At 44.9% G+C, this 17,551-nt stretch overlaps 1 protein-coding gene across 1 annotated transcript in view; it reads left to right on the forward strand.

Moving 5' to 3' along the window:
- LOC134352594 (calpain small subunit 1-like) overlaps positions 1 to 17,551 on the forward strand; it is a 43,666-nt gene that overhangs the window by 12,076 nt on the left and 14,039 nt on the right. The window contains exons 3-8 of the mRNA XM_063059870.1: positions 979 to 997; positions 8,679 to 8,771; positions 11,443 to 11,500; positions 13,704 to 13,768; positions 15,374 to 15,442; positions 16,847 to 16,925. Coding sequence (XP_062915940.1) covers positions 979 to 997; positions 8,679 to 8,771; positions 11,443 to 11,500; positions 13,704 to 13,768; positions 15,374 to 15,442; positions 16,847 to 16,925 — 383 coding nt within the window. The remainder of the gene's footprint in view (positions 1 to 978; positions 998 to 8,678; positions 8,772 to 11,442; positions 11,501 to 13,703; positions 13,769 to 15,373; positions 15,443 to 16,846; positions 16,926 to 17,551) is intronic.

Here is a 17,551-nt window from a genome sequence, read left to right on the forward strand (position 1 = left end):
TTATTGTCATCTGCACAAGTACATGTATGCACAGGTGCAGTGAAAAACTTGCTAGTAGCTGCATCAGACACACAAGACGATGACACAAAGTCCGTTGTAGTTCAGAATGGTTATAGTGTTGCTGCAGTGAGGTAGCGATTAGGGTTATGCAGGTTGGTTCAAGAACCAGATGGTTGATGGGAAGTAGCTATCCTTGAATCTGATGGTGTGTGACTTCAGGCTTCTGTACCTTCTGCCCGATGGTAGTTGTGGCATGGCCCAAATGGCAGGAATCTTTTGATAGATATTGCCTACTTGAAGATGAGCTTCCTGTAGATACAACTGGTGGTGGGGAAGGATGTGCCCTAGATGTATTGGGCTGGGTTCACTACTTGTTGCAGTGGTGAGGTGTTGGGATATCTTAGATGGATCCATTGTGGTTTTGTCTCGGGCTAGTCTGGAACTGGGAGGATTGGTTCTCACCTATACTGCGATGGTAAATGTGAGAGTCCAGTCCTGCAAGGTCTTGGATAAACTGAGGGGCTTGAGTGAAACAGTTGTGCAGTTGCTGGTGCCTTTTGAAGTGTTGTTTAGTACCTCTGTTCTCTCCAAGCAGTGTAGATGTGTAGCCGCGCAGTAACTGAAATGCTCCCGCGCACATATCCTTCGTTGCTGTGCAACTGGTATTTTCTTATTTAAACCATTTAAAAATTTTCTGCTCAGAGCAACAGTTGGTATTTTTAAATGATTTAAACTTTTAAAAGATTTTTTAAAAAATACTTGTGTATTAAAAAATATTTAGAGGGAACATTGGTTAGTACATAATGTGACTTTACCAGGAGGAAGCCCGTACGCAGCATAGTTGTTGCTTAGACTGAGCCCAGAATGGTGTGGGTGCATGCTTAACATGTATATTTGAAATGTACAATGCCTGAAAGTTTACTACATAATCTTTTTCTTCCTTTCTCTCCTCCTTCCCACCTGCCAATCATCCTACAGCCAAATGTCTGCTGGACCAGTAAGTATATGTGATTAATTTTTGTTTCTTGCTGCTTAAAGCCAATCAGGATTAGTACCAGGTTTGAGCTTAGAGGGTTCAAACTTGATGATTAGCTTTCTTTATGACATGTTCAATGTACACTTATTATCAAAACATGTGGGGATGTATGAAAATGCAACTTTGAAATTCGTCTCCTTACAGCCACAAAACAAAGAAGCACAACAGAGCCGATAAAACAAAATGGTGAAGCACAGCAAATGACTTGCTGGAAGCAAACAACACTACAAATTACTGTATTAATTTGTACATCTAATGAAGTGAGCCGACTGCGTAGAGGGTGTGCTGGGGGCAGCCTGCAGGTGTTGTCGTGCTTCTGGTTCCAATGTAGTATTCCCACAAGGAGGGCACAGTAGTGTAGTGGTTAGTGAAATGCTTTAGAGTACAGATGATCTGGGGTCAATTCCTGTCGCCGCTGTCTGAGGAGTTTGTACGTTCTCCTCATGACCACATGGGTTTCCTCTGGGTGCTCTGGTTTCCTCCCACAGTCCAAAGATGTGTGGGTTGGTAGGGGGTTGATTGGTCATTGTGAATTGTCCCATGATTGGGCTAGGATTAAGTCGGGGGTTACTGGGCCGAAGGGGCCCATTCTGTACTGGTTGGTAGGTTAACTGTTCACTGTGAATTATCCAGTGATTAGCCCAGGTTTAAATTGTGGCATTGCTGGGAGGCGAGGCTCAAAGGGCCAAAAAGGTGTAAATAAATAAACCCTAACCTGTACATCGGTTGGTCGGGTTGCTGTTCTTTTTTTTGGGTGGGGTGGGTTTGATGTTTCTCTCTGAATAATTTTCATGTTCTTTCTTTGTTTCTTATCTATCTGGAGAAGATAAATTTCAGAGTTGTACATGGATACGTGCTTTGATAATAAATGAACCTTTGATCTTTGTAATGTCGGGGGAAACTGGAGCTCCTGGAGGAAACCCATGTGGTCATGGAGGGAATGTACCAACTTCTTAAAGACAGCAACAGGAATTGAACCCATTATCTTACAGGTGTTGTATTAAGCATTATGCTAACCGCTGTACGACTGTGCTGCCATTGGGCTGTACTAAAGGCTGTAAAGGTAGAGAGATCTCCTGTGGTCTGGGGTGGGTAGTAGGGAATTAACTTTTGCCTTCCATTCCGAGTCGTGGAGAGTAGTAATGCTGACTGAAGGTATTGGCTTGTCTTCCCATTGTTTGCCCATGAACAGTAAATTGTCATTTTATACTGGGGTACAATGGAAAAACTTTTACAAACCATCTGTACAGATCACTTCATCAAATGGTGCATTGAGGTAGTATGAGGTTAAACAATAACAGAACGCAGAGTGCAGAGCACAAAGAAAGTGTAATGTTTACTTACTGACTTACTGCCCATTATGCCACTGATGTTTAGGGCAGCAATGAAGGTCCTCCATCGTGGGCTTCCTCTCGGTTTTCACCACTGTCAGTCATGCAAGTCCCGGGTGGAGACTCGGGACTACCATTGCACTCAGATGTAGAAGGATTCTTCATTGGTGTTTCTGTAACAGTTTTATTTGACCAGTCAGGGTTGTTAGCCCTGAGCTGAACCCCCCCGTACCTGTCGGACCGGTGGAGCAATGGGATAGAAGCTGTCCTTCAGCCTGGTGGTACATGCTTTCAAGCTCTCATATCTCCTGCCTGATGGGAGGGGAGAGGGAGAGAGCGAATGTTTGGGGTCAAAGGGTCTTTATGTTGACAGCTTTACCGAGGCAGTGAGAAGTCCCAAAGTGGGGAGGCTGGTTTCTGTGTTGTGCTGAGGAATAGTCTGTCCTGGGCCGATACCAGAGGATAGCGAGGGTCAATGATCTTGTCTCACTATGAGATGCTTGTGGTTTGAATCATGTTGGGGTGGGGGGAGGGGAGATTTGTGGAATACTGAAGTCTGTGTTTGTTAGAACTGCAGTGAATAACTGCGGTAAAGGGCTGTATCTAATGATCTCGCAGTTCTTGCAGCTCACTCCTCTCTATTGTGGAGGAAAAGATTTCAAGAGGTGCCCGCTAAATTAAGGAAATAGAAAGAAGTGAGCATTCCCTGTTCAGAAGAACATGCTCCATCCCTATGACAAGATATCCTGGAAAGGCTCTGGGTCAAGATAAATTTTAGTCTCCCTTTCCAGTGCTAAAAGGGTTTTACTAATTGGAAAGATGACTGGAAATTCCAATCCATGAGGCAGAGGTTTTCCACCATGGCAGATGCATTTCCCTCTTGGCCCCAGGCCCCAGTCCCCAGCCTTCTCCTTGCAACCCTTCACACCCTGACTAATCAACGGTCTATCAACCTCTGTCATATACACACACATTCAATGACCTGGTCTCCACAGCTGCCTGTGACAACAAATTCCACAGGTTCACCACTCTCTAAAGAAATTCCTCCTCCTCTCCGTTCCAAATGGACCTCCTTCTATTCTGAGGCCGTGTCCTCTGGTCGTAGACTACTCCACCATAGGAAACATCCTCTCCATATCCACTCTGAGGGCTTTCAACATTCGATAGGCTTCAAAGAGGTTCCCCCCCCCAAATCAACTGAATACCAGTGAGTGCACTCTCAGAACCATTAAACTCTCCTCGTATGATAAGCCTTTCAATCCAGAATTATTTCTGTGACCCTCCTTTGAACACTCTCCAATCCTTTCTTAGGTAAGGGGCATAAAACTGTTCACAATACTCCAAGCGAGGCCTTGTCTGTGCCTTAAGAAGCGTCAATATTACATCCTTGCTTTTGTATTGTAGTCCTCTCGATACGAATGCTAACGTCTTAAGGCATAAGAGAAGAATTAGGCCATTCAGCCCATCAAGTCCACTCTGCCTTTTCATCATGTCTGATCCCAGATCTCATACATCTGCCCTCTTACCATTTCCCTTGATGCCCCAACCAAACAGTAATGTATCAACTTCTGCTTTAAATATACCAATAGACTTGGCTTCAACCACAGTCTGTGGCAGAGCATTCCACAGATTCACCACTCTTTGGCTAAAATAATTCTTCCTTACTTCTGTACTAATAGGTCACCACTCAATTTTGAGGCTGTGCCCTCTACGTCTGGAGATGCCCACCAGAGGGAACATCCTCTCCACATCCATCTTATCTAGTCCTTTCAACATTTGGTAGGTTTAATTGAGATCCCCCTGCATTTTTTCTAAATTCCCGTGAGTACAGGCCTGAAGCTGCCAAATGCTGCTCGTATGTTAATCCCCTCTTTTCCGGAACAATCCTTGTGCACCTCCTCTGGATTCTCTCCAATGACAATACATCCATTTTGAGGTGAGGTGAGGAGCCCAAAACTGTTGACAACATTCCAAGTGCGGCCTGACTAGTGTCTTATAAAGTGCCGGCATTATCTCCTTGTTTTTATGTTCTATTCCCCTTGAAATAAATGGAAACATTGCACTTGAATTGAATTGATTTTACTACTTGCATCCTTTATGTACGTAAGTAAAAACCTTTACATTATGTCTCTGTCGCAATGTGCAATTTATAGAAGTTTGTAATAAATGGTATGTACAACAGGTCAGTCAATACAACATAGAAATATAGTTGTATCAGCATGAATTAATCAGTCTGATGGTCTGGTGGAAGAAGCTGTCTCGGAGCCAGATGGTAGCAGCTGGAACAGTTTGTAGTTCACGTGACTCGGGTCCCCAATGATCCTTTGGGATTTTTTTTTTACATACCTGTCTTTGTAAATGTCCTGAATAGTGGGAAGTTCACATCTACACTCAGAACATGCTAGAGGAACTCAGCAGGTCGGGCAGCATCCGTGGAAACGATGGGTCGCCGTTTCGGGCCGGAACCCTTCGTCGGGACTGTAGAGGGAAGGGGCAGAGGCCCTATAAAGAAGGTGGGGGGGGGTGGGAAGGAGAAGGCTGGAAGGTTCCAGGTGAAAAACCAGTAAGGGGAAAGATAAAGGGGTGGGGGAGGGGAAGCAGGGAGGAGATAGGCAGGAAAGGTGAAGAAGGAATAGGGGAAAACACAATGGGTAGTAGGAGGCGGAACCATGAGGGAGGTGATAGGTAGCTGGGGGAGGGGGCAGAGTGAAATAGGGATAGAGGGAGGGAATTACCAGAAGTTGGAGAATTCTATGTTCATACCAAGGGGTTGGAGACTACCTAGACGGTATATGAGGTTTTGCTCCTCCAACCTGAGTTTAGCCTCATCATAGCAGTAGAGGAGGCCATGTACGGACATATCCGAATGGGAATGTGAAGCAGAGTTGAAGAGGGTGGCAACCGGGAGATCCTGTCTGTTACGGACGGAGTGGAGGAGCTCGACGAAGCGGGTCCCCCAATCTGCTTCGGGTTTCACCAATGTAGAGGAGGCCGCACCGTGAGCGCTGGATGCAATAGATGACCCCAACAGACTCACAAGTGAAGTGTTGCCTCACCTGGAAGGACTGTTTGGGGCCCTGAATGGTGACAAGAGAGGAGGTGTAGGGACAGGTGTAGCACTTACACTTACAGGGATAAGTGCCAGGTGTCAGATTCGTGGGGGGGCGGGGGACGTGTGGATCAGGGAGTCGCAGAGGGACCAATTCCTGTGGAAAGTGGAGAGGGAAAGATGTGCTTAGTGGTGGGGTCCTGTTGAAGGTGGTGGAAGTTGCAGAGGATAATGTGCTGGATCCAGAGGCTGGTGAGGTGGTAGGTGAGGATAAGGGGAACTCTGTCCCTGTTGTGGTGATGGGAGGATGGGGTGAGGGCCAAAGTGTGGGAAATGGAGGAGATGTGGGTGAGGGCAGCATTGATGATGGCGGAAGGGAAACCACGATCCTTAAAGAAAGAGGACATTTGAGATGTCCTGGAATGGAAAACCTCATCCTGGGAGCAGATGCGGCGGAGACGGAGGAACTAGGAATAGGGAATGGCATTTTTGCATGTGGCAGGGTGGGAAGAGGTATAGTTGAGGTAGTTATGAGAGTCAGTGGGCTTGTAGAAGATGTCAGTGGACAGCCTGTCTCCAGAGATGGAGACCGAGAGATCGAGAAAGGGGAGAGAAGTGTCCGAGATGGACCAAGTGAATTTGAGGGCTGGGTGGAAGTTTGAAGTAAAGTTGATGAAATTGCTGAGCTGAGCGTGGGATCTGCAAATGCACTGGGCTGTCCACACCACTCTCTGCAGAGTTCTGTAATTGACAGAAGTACATTTCCCATACCAGGCCGTGATGCAGCCTGTCTCCTTCAGACTCAACCTGTGAATTAACCTTCTGGGAGTCTTGTACGAGGACTCCCAAGTACCTTTGCACCTCTAATGTTTGAATTTTCTCCCTATTTAGATAATAGTCTGCTCTATTGTTCCTTTTGCCAAAATGCATTATCATGTATTTCCCAACACTGTATTCCATCTGCCACTTTTTGCCCATTCTTCCAATTTGTCTAAGTTCTGCTGCAATTGCATTGCTTCCTCAGCATTACCTACCCCTCCAGCTAGCTTCATATCATCCGCAAACTTTGCCACAAAGCCAACAATTCCATTATCCAAATCATTGACAATGTGAAAATACTGACCCCTGAGGAACACCACTAGTCACTGGCAGCCAACCAGAAAAGGCCCCTTCATTCCTACTCACTGCCTCCTGCCTGTCAGCTATTCTTCTATCCACGCCAGTATCTTTCCCATAACCCCATAGGATTTTACCTTATTAAGCAGCCTCATGTGAGGCACTTCATCAAACACCTGAAAATCCAAGTAAATGACATCCACTGTCTCCCCTTTGTCCACTCTGCTTGTTACTTTCTCGTAGAACTCTTAACACATTTGTTGGGCAAGATTTCCCTTAACAGAAACATGTTAACTTTAACTTGTTTTATCATTAGTCTCCAAGTACCCCTGAAACCTTGTTTTTTAAAAAATGGACTCCAACACTTTCCCAACCACTGAGGTTAGACTAACTGGCCTATAATCTCCTCTCCTTTGTCTCCCTTTGGCCTTAAATGGTGGAGCCCCAGCCAAGGCAACGTGTTATATCCTTGAGCAAGGCACTTAATCACACATTGCTCTGCGGCGACACTGGTGCCAAGCTGTATCGGCCCATGCCCTTCCCTTGGACAACATTGGTGTCGTGGAGAGGGGAGACTTGCAGCATGGGCAACTGCTGGTCTTCCATACAACCTTGCCCAGGAGAGTGAAGACTTTCCAGGTGCGGATCCATGGTCTCGCAAGACTAACGGATGCCTTTACTTTAGTGGAGTGACATTTGCAATTTTCCATTCCTCCAGGATCATGCCAGAATCAATTCTTGAAAGATCATGACCAATGCATCTGTTATCTCTTCAACCACCTCTTTCAGGACTCGGATGTAGTCCATCTGGTCCAGGTGACTGATCCACGTTAATAACTTTGAATTTGCCTCGCACTTTTTCCTTTGTAATAACAAATTAAGTTCATCTGTCATTTCTTTGTCCCCCATAACTACCTCATTTGCTTTCCTCACCACAGACTCAACCTGCAAATTAACCTTTAGGGAATTCTGCACAAGAACTCCCAAGTCCCTTTTTGCCTCAGATTTTTGTATTTTCTCTCCATTTAGAAAATAGTCTACCCTTTATTCTACCAAAGTGCCTGACCATACATTTCCCAACACAATATTCAATTTGCCAAGTCTTTGCCCATTTTCCTAATCTGTCTAAGTCCTTCTGTAGCCTCTCTGCTTCCCAAAACTACCTGCCCCTCCACCTATCTTCGTATTGTCTGTAAACTTGGCCACAAAGCCATCAATTCTGTCATCTAAATCATTGACATATAACATAAAAAGGAACAGTCCCAATGCAGACACCTTTAGAACACCATAACAGGCTCCCTTTATTCCCACTCCTTGCCTCTAGCCAATCAGCCAATGCTCTATCCATGCTAGTAATTTTCCTGTAATACCATGGGTTCATAACTTGTTCAGCAGCCTCGTGTGGCTCCTTGTCAAAGGCCTTCTCAAGATCCAAGTACACAACATCAAATAATTCTATCTGCAAGTTATTTCCAGTAAATACCTGGAGAAAAAGAATCTTGGGGTTGTACATGGTGACCATGTAATGTACTTTGAATTTTGAACTTTGGGTATTGCTCAGACTTGCATTGTGTCAAAGCAAGAGGCTGTAGCCAAGTCAGTGGGATTGTGTAAATTAAGGTGTCAGGCAGAAAGAAGCCTGAAATCAGGCTGGCAGATTGAACATGGGTGGCCTTCGATGTGAATGTCATCTGTGTTTGGTTTCTCTAATGTAGGGCGGTCACAGGGAAAAGGTTAAAACAGTGCAAGTTCAAGTTAATTGCTGCTTCACCTCACGATTGCTGGTCCTGGTATCATGGGAAGGGGTAAAAGGCAGGCGTTGCATGAGGGAGCACCATGAGATTGGAAGTGGTGAGCGGGATTGATTAGTTCTATAGGGTGAACCCTTTTTAATGGGAAGTGCTCGTGTGATAGCATTCACAAATATATGATCAGAATTGGCAATCCAACCAATTTCATGGGTCTGTGTCCCCGATCGGATTTCATCCACTCTGGATTTAAGAACGAAGGCACGCGGAGTATTGACGGTAAGTAAGAGGTTACTTGCCTAAAACCAATTTAACACAAGGTCGTTATCACATGTTGTAGTAACACCGTCTTTTAGACTCCATGGACTTCTGCTGACCTGTTAACTCTTACTTTGTAGGCCGAGCAACCCCGCCATATTTCCCAAGTGGAGGCCTACGAGAACGAAGAGGAAAGAAAGTTCCGGCAGATTTTCAAAAGCTTGGCGGGAGATGTAAGTATTAAGAATCCGTGTGACCGCTGTCTATTATAAACTTATCAACTGTGAAGGCTTGTCCCACATCAGCTTGTTCTGGTTATCTGGAAAATGTGGATACCTGAGTCTTGATATTACAAACTTGTCCGATAAATTTTGTTTTGAATGCCCATGGTGGAGTTACCGGAAGGCTGGAGTATGATTAATATCGTTCCTTCATTTAAGAAAGAGCATCAGAGATAAGCAGGTAACTCCAGGTCAATGGGCCTTGTGTCAGTTGTAGGAACAGTGCTGGAGAAAACTTGATGGGTCAGGATTTGTGTTTTTGGAAAGGTAGGAAATGATTTATGAAAGTCAGCATGGTTTTGAGAAGAAAGCCCAGTCTTGCCATTTTTGACAGAGGTGGATGAAGGCTTCAATTGGCAGTAAAGATGATCATTGTGCGTCTTCTAGAGTTATAGAAAAGTACAGCACAGAAACAGGCTCTTCTGCCCATCTAGTCTGTGCCAATCCATGTAAACTGCTTACTCCCGTTGACTGGCATAGGGATCATAGCCCTCTATACCCCTACCATCAATGTACCGATCCAAACTTGCAGCATTCACTCTCTGTGGCAGCACGGGCAGGTGCTGGGGGCTGTGAAGATGGCAGGAGTTGCATGGAATTTGTAATTTAAAAGGGGCAAGTTTTCACACACGGGTATGGAGTGAGCTGCCAGAGGAAATGTTTAAGGCTTGGGAAATTAATAATGTTTGAAATAAGTACATGGATAGGAAGTTTGAGAGGGATAGGGACCAAACCCAGGTAAATGAGTTGAGCATCATGGTTAGCATGGATGAGATGGGCCAAAGGGCCGGCTTTTAATTTGTATGACTCTAACACTCCATCTCCATATGGCTACTCAATGGTTGGCATAGTGCCTTTGGGCCAAAGGGCCTGTTTGTGCTGTACAGCTGTCTATAGATTCTATATGGTGATTTATGGTAGAAAGGTGGGGAAGGTATGTAATCCACTGTCTGCCCTCAGTACCAGATCACTGTATAGGAATGTGGAGAAGGTACTGTATGTAATCCATATTACATATATAAGGTACGGTATCTAGTTCACTGAGTGCCAGTTGTACATCCTGTAAAATCTGCCGTGCAGCTTGACATCGTGTGGCTCTGACCTTGGGTCCACTTAGCAGCCGTAAACACATCTGCTGTTTCCTACATCTGTAAAATCTGGCGATAGTCTCAACAACAGAACCTCGTAACCCCTGCGTGAAGGACTCTTAAGTCCTGCTGCCCTGAATGGCTGGCTGCCTTGTTTAGGCAGTGTGAACCCGTGAATCAGGTATCTTGAACAATGTACCGGGTCCAGCCACCATATGCAATCCCATATGGACTTGGCACATTTCAGTGCTATTGCTTTTTGTTCTTTATCGGCAGATACAAACATTGGTATGTTTAACCCCCTCATCCCCGCAATCCATCTGGTGAACCTTTGTCCTTCTCTCTCGGTTGCAAGTATATCCTTGGGTATGGTCTTGCAATTGGAATGTCTTGTCTTCTCCCATGTCCGTGTCCTTGTCCTCTCCCAACAGAACCCAACCCAACAGCTTTCCCAAGTCCCATCTGTGCCTGATTGTTAATATTTTAGCCTTAAACATTATCTGTTTATTTCCCTCCATAGATGTTGTTTGCGTTTCTCTAGTCTTCAAGCATCTGCAGAAGCTCTTGTGTTAATTTTCGTAATGTGTGGGGCTTCGGAATATCAATATTGCCTTTCAACATTTAGATTCTAAACTTTAGAAGATACTCTGCCTCTTACAAAGTAGATAATTTGAATTTATTTAAATCTTGCATCTGTCCCACAGGGAGTAAAAATCTTTGCTTTACGACTCCTTTGCAATGTACAAACATGTGAATTTATAAGTCTAATGGTTTGTAGAAAGAAGTTGTCCTGTAGCCTGTTGGTCCTGGCTCTAATGTTGTGGTACCATTTGGAAGCAGCTGAAGCAGTTTATGGTTGGGGTGATTGGTGTCCCCGATGATCTTCCAGGCTGCCTTTCTTCACCTGCTGCTATAAATGTCCTCAGTGGAGGAAAGTTCACATCCACAGATGACCTGGGCTGTCCATACCACTCTCTGCAGTGCCCAACGATCAAGGTTGATGCAGTTCCCGTACCAGGCGGTGATACAGCCAGTCAAGGATACTCTCAATGGTGCTCCTGTAGAAGGTCTTGAGGATTTGGGGGCTCATGCTGAACTTCAGTCACCTGAGGTGGAAGAGACGCTGTTGTGCTTTTTTATTTGCCACACAGCCGGTGTGTACAGTCCAGGTGAGATCTTCCGTGAGATGGGAGAGGGTGCTGACACTGACTTCAACTTAAGTGTGCTGCTAAGTAGCGTCCCACACTGTAAGGTGGTGCCTGGTGGCGAGAGAAGTTTCAAAGTTGTATACCAGGGTCTAAAGTTCCTTGTGACCCATCAAGGTTCAGAAGTAGGATCTGTCTGCAATCAGCCTTAATAAAACTAGTCTGATGTGCTTTTCCTGTTAAATGGTGATTTCTCCTAAGTTCAGATGGCTAGAAGGAGGCGATTGAGTTAAATTTCCCTGTACTCTTTTTGTAATGTAGTCAGTGGTTGAATACTCCCTTGGAATTGATGCCAAAAATTGTAAACTAAGTTATCTTTTTATTTTGTAGGACATGGAAGTTAGTCCAACAGAGCTGATGAATATTCTCAACAAAATAGTATGCAGACGTGAGTATATTGTTAATATTCCATGTCCAGGAGTCTCATAGTTGTGATATTGTATGAAGCTGAGTTTGAAGTGCATTTTGTTTTGCTCGGTTATAGTCCCTCAAGTTTCAGATGGGAATTTGGTCAAAGAATCTTGGCTATTATCCTCGCAGTTTATAGTGTTGCAGTCACAGTTGGGTTTATTTAGATATTTAAATTGGCAACCTCTCAGTTGGTTTTGGTCATGGAACACGACAACATAGAAACGGGCCCTTTGGCCCATCTAGTCTGTGCTGAGTTATGATTCTGCCTCATCCCTTTGGCCTGCACTTGAACCATAGTCCTCTATACCCCTTCCATCCATGTACCTATCCAAATTTCTCAAAAATTGAAATTGAACCACTTGTGCTAGCATCTTGTTCCACACTTTCACCACCCTCTGAGTGAAGAAGCTCCCCCTCATGTTCACAATTCACCTTTCACCCTTAACGCATGACCTCTAGTTCTCATCTCATCCCCCTTCAGTAGAAAAAGCCATTTGTTCTGTTCGATGCAAGTTCTTCTCGTAACACTCCTCTCTGTTATTGTACCGCTGTCACTGTTGTACTTTCTTGTACTACGATCTTTACAACATTGTGCTATTTTTCACTTGTTCTGTTAATTACACCATGTTTGCTATTTACTCCGAGCTCTATGCAAACAAGGGATCTCTTTGCACCTTAGTGTGTGTAGCACTCTCGTCTAGCACTAGCTAGTCACCACTTGTAGGTGGATTTTGATTTTCTTCATTAGCTGCGGTGTTTGTCCAGAGAGACCAGATATAGAACATTGGAATCTACAGCACATTACGGGCCCTTCAGCCCACAATGTTGTGCTGACTATGTAATCTACTCTAGAAACTGCCTAGAATTATCCTAGAATTAGAGCCTTCTGTTTCTCTAAGCACTATATACCTACCTAAGAAGCTCTTAAAAGACTCTATTGTATCCACTTCCTCCACCGCAGGCAGTGCATTCCACGCACCCACCACTCTTTATGTGGAAACACCCACCCCTGACATACCATTTCAGCTCCTGGGGGGGAAAAGCCTCTGGTTATCCACACGATCAATGCCTCATCATCTTATGCGCCTCTATCAGGACATCATAGTTTGTTCGAAAAGTGACCGTACATGGACAGCCTCTTGTCATCACTTCATTCAGAGCATTGCAAAAGGCATTGGTGGTCAAGCGGTTGATGTATGTTAAATAGGACAATGCGCTGGTACCAGCTGAGATGTAACATCAACTAGACAGTCAGCCAGACTCCATTCAAAAATGACATGAGAGTCAGGGAATAGCCTCCAGCTCCTTGGGGGTTTATTGCAGACTCAATGGCACAACAGTGAATAAGGAGTGAAACTGGAAAAAAATAACAAAATGCAGTGCAATGCCACATTGTTCCATCCACACAATAATTATGCACAGATGAGTAAGAACTTGGCTAAGTTTCCTGCAGATAAATATTATGGGAATCCAACAAGTAAGTACTACTGGTATATAACATGTGTAAAGCTTTAGCATCAAGTTTAGTGTCTAATAAACTCATAACATTTTTTTCATAAAGTCTTACTGATACCTTTAGATTAATTTCTAAACAATATAACATCAACCTACAAACAATGCTGCGGCTGGGGAGACAACAAGATGTCTTTCATACTAGGTCGGACTGATAGGGTAGCGGTTCAATTCTGCCTCATTCTGCAAGGAGTTTGTATGTTCTCCCCGTGACCGTGTGGGTTTCTCTGCACATTGCAAAATCTACGGATTAGCAAGTTAGTTGATCACAAGGGTGTAATTGGGCCAAAAATAATTTTTAAAATGTAAGTATAAATTTAAAAAGCTAGTTTTCTGCTTTGAGAAATGATTTGGGGTGTATTCCATTATTGAAAATGAGCACTGCTGTTTGTTATTTGGTTATTGTGGGGCTTTCCTTATTTCTAGAGTAATAGTAACTCTTTAATTCTGAAAACAATGCTAGTCAGAGATGCTGAACAGTGTTGAAGAATGGGGTTAGTACAGATCTAAACTTGGCAGGATTAATGCCTGTGTGACTGACAAAGAAGTTGGAAGGTGATGCAGAAACAGCGGCTGTTTTCCAGTACCATGAGGTGCCTGCCAAGTTCCTCATGGAAGTGCTCATCTGGATGTGATTTGCCAGTTAACCCGTTTCTTCTCTGCCGCAGATGCTGACCTGAAGACTGATGGTTTCAGCCTGGAGTCCTGCCGCAGTATGGTGGCTGTGATGGATGTATCCTTTCAGTAAAGGCACCTCCGCCCTCTCAGCTCAAGGACGTTAACTGATGCCTTTTCTGCTTCTGGCACAATGGTCTTGACAGGCTGACCCACACTTGGGAAATCACTTCTTTAATTCCCTGGTCTGTAGTGCAGGAAAATAAATTTCCTAAAACCTAATTTCCTAAATTGAACACGGGGTGAAGGATTGGTTGCTGGTGTGAGAGTCGGCATTACATCTTTTACTGCGTACATATGGGCTTGCTCTGTTAAACCATTTCCGTTCTCCCAGGAACACAGGAGATTCTGCAGACGCTGGAAATCCAGAGCAACAAACAAACTGGGGCAGCACAGTAGCTAATGTGACACTGTTATAGCTTGGTGCGTTGGTGACTGGAGTTCAATTTCAGCGCCTTCTGCAAGGAGTTTGTACGTTCTCTCTGTGGCTGTGTAGGCTTCCTCTCGCAGTCCAAGGGTTAATTGGTCACTGTATTAGGCAAGTGTTAAATGGGTGGGTTGTTGGGCAGTGCAGCTCGTTGGACTGAAGAGACTGTTCCATGCTGTATCTCTAAATATTTAAAAAAAAAATACTGGTCAGGTCAGGCAGCATCTATGGAAAGGAATAAAGTGTTGATGTTTCGGGCCAAGACTGTCCAGATTGTTGAGGGGTAGTAACTGTTCCTGTACCTGGTGGCATGGGTCCTGTACCTCCTGTCCGATGGCCGAAGAGGGCGTGACCTGGGTGGTGGGACCCCCAGTGATGGATGCTGCTTTTCTGCAACAATGCCCTGTATAGATGTGTGCCGCACTGCGTGGTGGGGACGGCTTTACCCGTGATAGACTGGCCCATATCCACTACTTTTTGTACAATTTTTCCATTCAAGGCTGTTGGTATTTCAATAGCCGGCTGTGATGCAACCGGTCAATGCCCTGTCCACCACAGATCTATAGAAGTGTGTCATTCTGAATCTATGCATACTTCTTGAGAAAGAAGTTCTGCCATGCTGTCTTTGTAATTGTACTTGCATACTGGGCCCAGGACAGGTCCTCTGAAATGATAATACTGAGGGATTTAAAGTTGTCGATCCTCTCCACCTCTGATCCCCAAATGAGGACTGGCTCTGGTTTCCACCTCTTGAAGTCTATCAGCTCCTTGGTCTTACTGACATTGAGTAAGAGGTTGTTGTTATGGCAACCACTCAGCCAGATTTTCAATCTCCCTCCTCTATGCTGACTTGATTCAGCCAGTGTCAGTGTTGTCATCGGCGAACTTGCCATAACTCCATGTGATTTGTTGTGTTTGAACCAAATTCTTGGTCAGGGGTCAACTAGACTTGACAGTGATTGGTTTATCTGATTGGTAACCATGGTGTCTTCAGTGATGCCGTTCTCCATTATTCAAGAATGTTTGAGAACAGTGTAGGCTAAAATGAATCAGTTGCGACAGGGAGGATTTGCTTTTTGGAGTTTCCTGCATCTATGGTTGCAGTTTGGAAGCACTGAAACCCCAGAATTGGACTTGATTCAGCAGTGTCTAGCAGAACTATTTCTATTCTTTTTGTATAGAGTCTGTGCATTGAATGTCTTGGTAGGTTACGTTGCCTTAACTGACCTACTTCAGGCGGACAGCACTGGGAGACTGGGCTTCGAAGAATTTAAGTACCTTTGGGAAAAGATTAAGAAATGGCAGGTATGTAGAATGTCTGTCCTGACCGTGTGTAATGTCAAGTTACGTGGAGTCACTAGACATGTAAGACTCATTCCCCTGAGCAGAACGTGCCCTAGTTACTTTGAGGAGGGTTTCTGAGACTCTGTTAACCCAAACTCTTCTCGTGCATGTGCTGGTGCTGGGACTGTTTATTTTTACTGACTATGTTGATTTGAATAACAGAATTGATGGCCTTGTGGCCACGTTTGTGGATGATATGAGGAGAAGTGGAGGGGTAGGTAGTCTTGAGGAAGCAAGGAGCCTACAGAAGGACTTGTACACATTGGGAGAATGGGCACTGAAGTGGCAGACGGAGTGTAGTGTAGGGAAGTGTGTGGTCATGCACTTTGGTAGAAGGAATAAAAGTGAAGACTAATTTCTAAAGGGGGAGGAAAATTCAGAAACCAGAGGTGCAAAAGGGCCTTGGGAGTCCTTGTGCAGGAGTCTCTAAAGGTTAATTTACAGTTTGACTTGGTGGTGAGGAAGGCAAATGTAACGTCAGCATTAATTTCAAGAGGACGAGGATATAAAAGCAGAGATGTAATGCTGAGGCTTTATAAGGCATTTGTGGTATTGTGAGCAGTTTTGGGACCCTTGTCTAAGAAAAGGTGTGCTGGCACTGGAGAGGATCCAGAGGAGGTTCACAGAATGATTCTGGGAATGAAAGGGTTAACTCACGAGGCATGTTTGATGGCTCAGGGCCTGTATCTGCTGGACTTTAGAAGAATGAAGTGGGGATCTTATTAAACCTATTGAATTTTGAAAGGTGTAGGTAGTGGATGTGGAGAGGGTGCTTTCTATAGTGTGTGAGTTGAGGATGAAAGAGCACAGCCCCAGGATGAGGAACATCCATTTAGAACAGAGATGAGGAGGAATTTCTTTAGCCAGAGGGAGATGAATCTGTGGAATTCATTGCCACTGGTGTCTCTGGAGGCCAACTCATTGGGTATATTTAAAGCGGAGTTTGATAGATTCTTGATTAGTAAGGGTGTCAAAGGTCATGGGGAGCCCACTGGAGAATGGGGTTGAGCAGGATAATAAATCAGTCATGGTTAAATGGCTGAGTAGACTTGATGGGCTGAATACTCAAATTCTGCTGCCATGTCTTGTGGTCTAAGGGTATGAGGTTGCGTTTTCAAGATCGTTAACCAGGCAGCTTGGGACTGTAGCTGCCCTGGGTTTAAAAATGGTAGTGGTGTTGCTTGTTCTTGGGGGAGGCGATGGTGCCAGCAATAAAAGATGGCACTTTCTCAGATGTGTACCTTGATAACTGTACAGACTTGTGGAGCTTGCGTTGTCCTGCTCCGATCTATATTTGGGTGGTGGTGGTGGTGAGGGGCTGATGTTGCGTGGATTTGGGCGTAACTGCTGATTCTTGCACTACAGGCAGTCTATAAACGGTTTGATGCTGACTGCTCTGGGACCATTAACAGCCAGGAGCTGCCAGGGGCATTCGAAGCTGCAGGTAAGGTGAAATGGTGGACCGTTAGGTTGGTAAGTCCCTTGTGGGGGGCAGGTGGTCGTTTGTTTTCTGGTGTCTTTTTTTTCCCAACACTCCCTCTATAATGTGGTGCATCCTTGTATTTATTGTTCTAACATTTTTTAGTGGTGGGGTGGAGATAAATCTCTACCAAAGGAGGTGTAAAGTGCTCCCTCCCTCTGCTAGTCTGAAGATCATCCTTGAGCAAGGTGTAGCACCTGTTTAGACCCCACTCAGGGTCATGTGAAGCCATGGGACCAAGTGGTGGATGGTCGTATGAGTAGACGGTGCAAATCACAAGTCCTGGTCATGTGACCACTGACACCAGGCAGACAATCTCTGAAGAGTATTGATAATGGCTGGGGTCACCCGTCTTGAAAAGACACTGCCCAGAAGGCGGCAATGGCTTCTAGTCACCTCCCAATGTTACAGACACATCCAATATGGAAATGCCCCTCAGCTGACTGAGCTCGCCCAACCAGTAGCCACCCTTTCCACCAACACAAGAAAATCTGCAGATGCTGGAAATCCAAAGCAACACACACAAAATGCTGGAGGAACTCAGCAGCTCTGCAGGATCTATGGAAATGAGTAAACACAAGAGATTCTGC

The sequence above is a fragment of the Mobula hypostoma genome, chromosome 10 (genome assembly GCF_963921235.1).
Source record: "Mobula hypostoma chromosome 10, sMobHyp1.1, whole genome shotgun sequence".
Classification (NCBI taxonomy): domain Eukaryota; kingdom Metazoa; phylum Chordata; class Chondrichthyes; order Myliobatiformes; family Myliobatidae; genus Mobula; species Mobula hypostoma.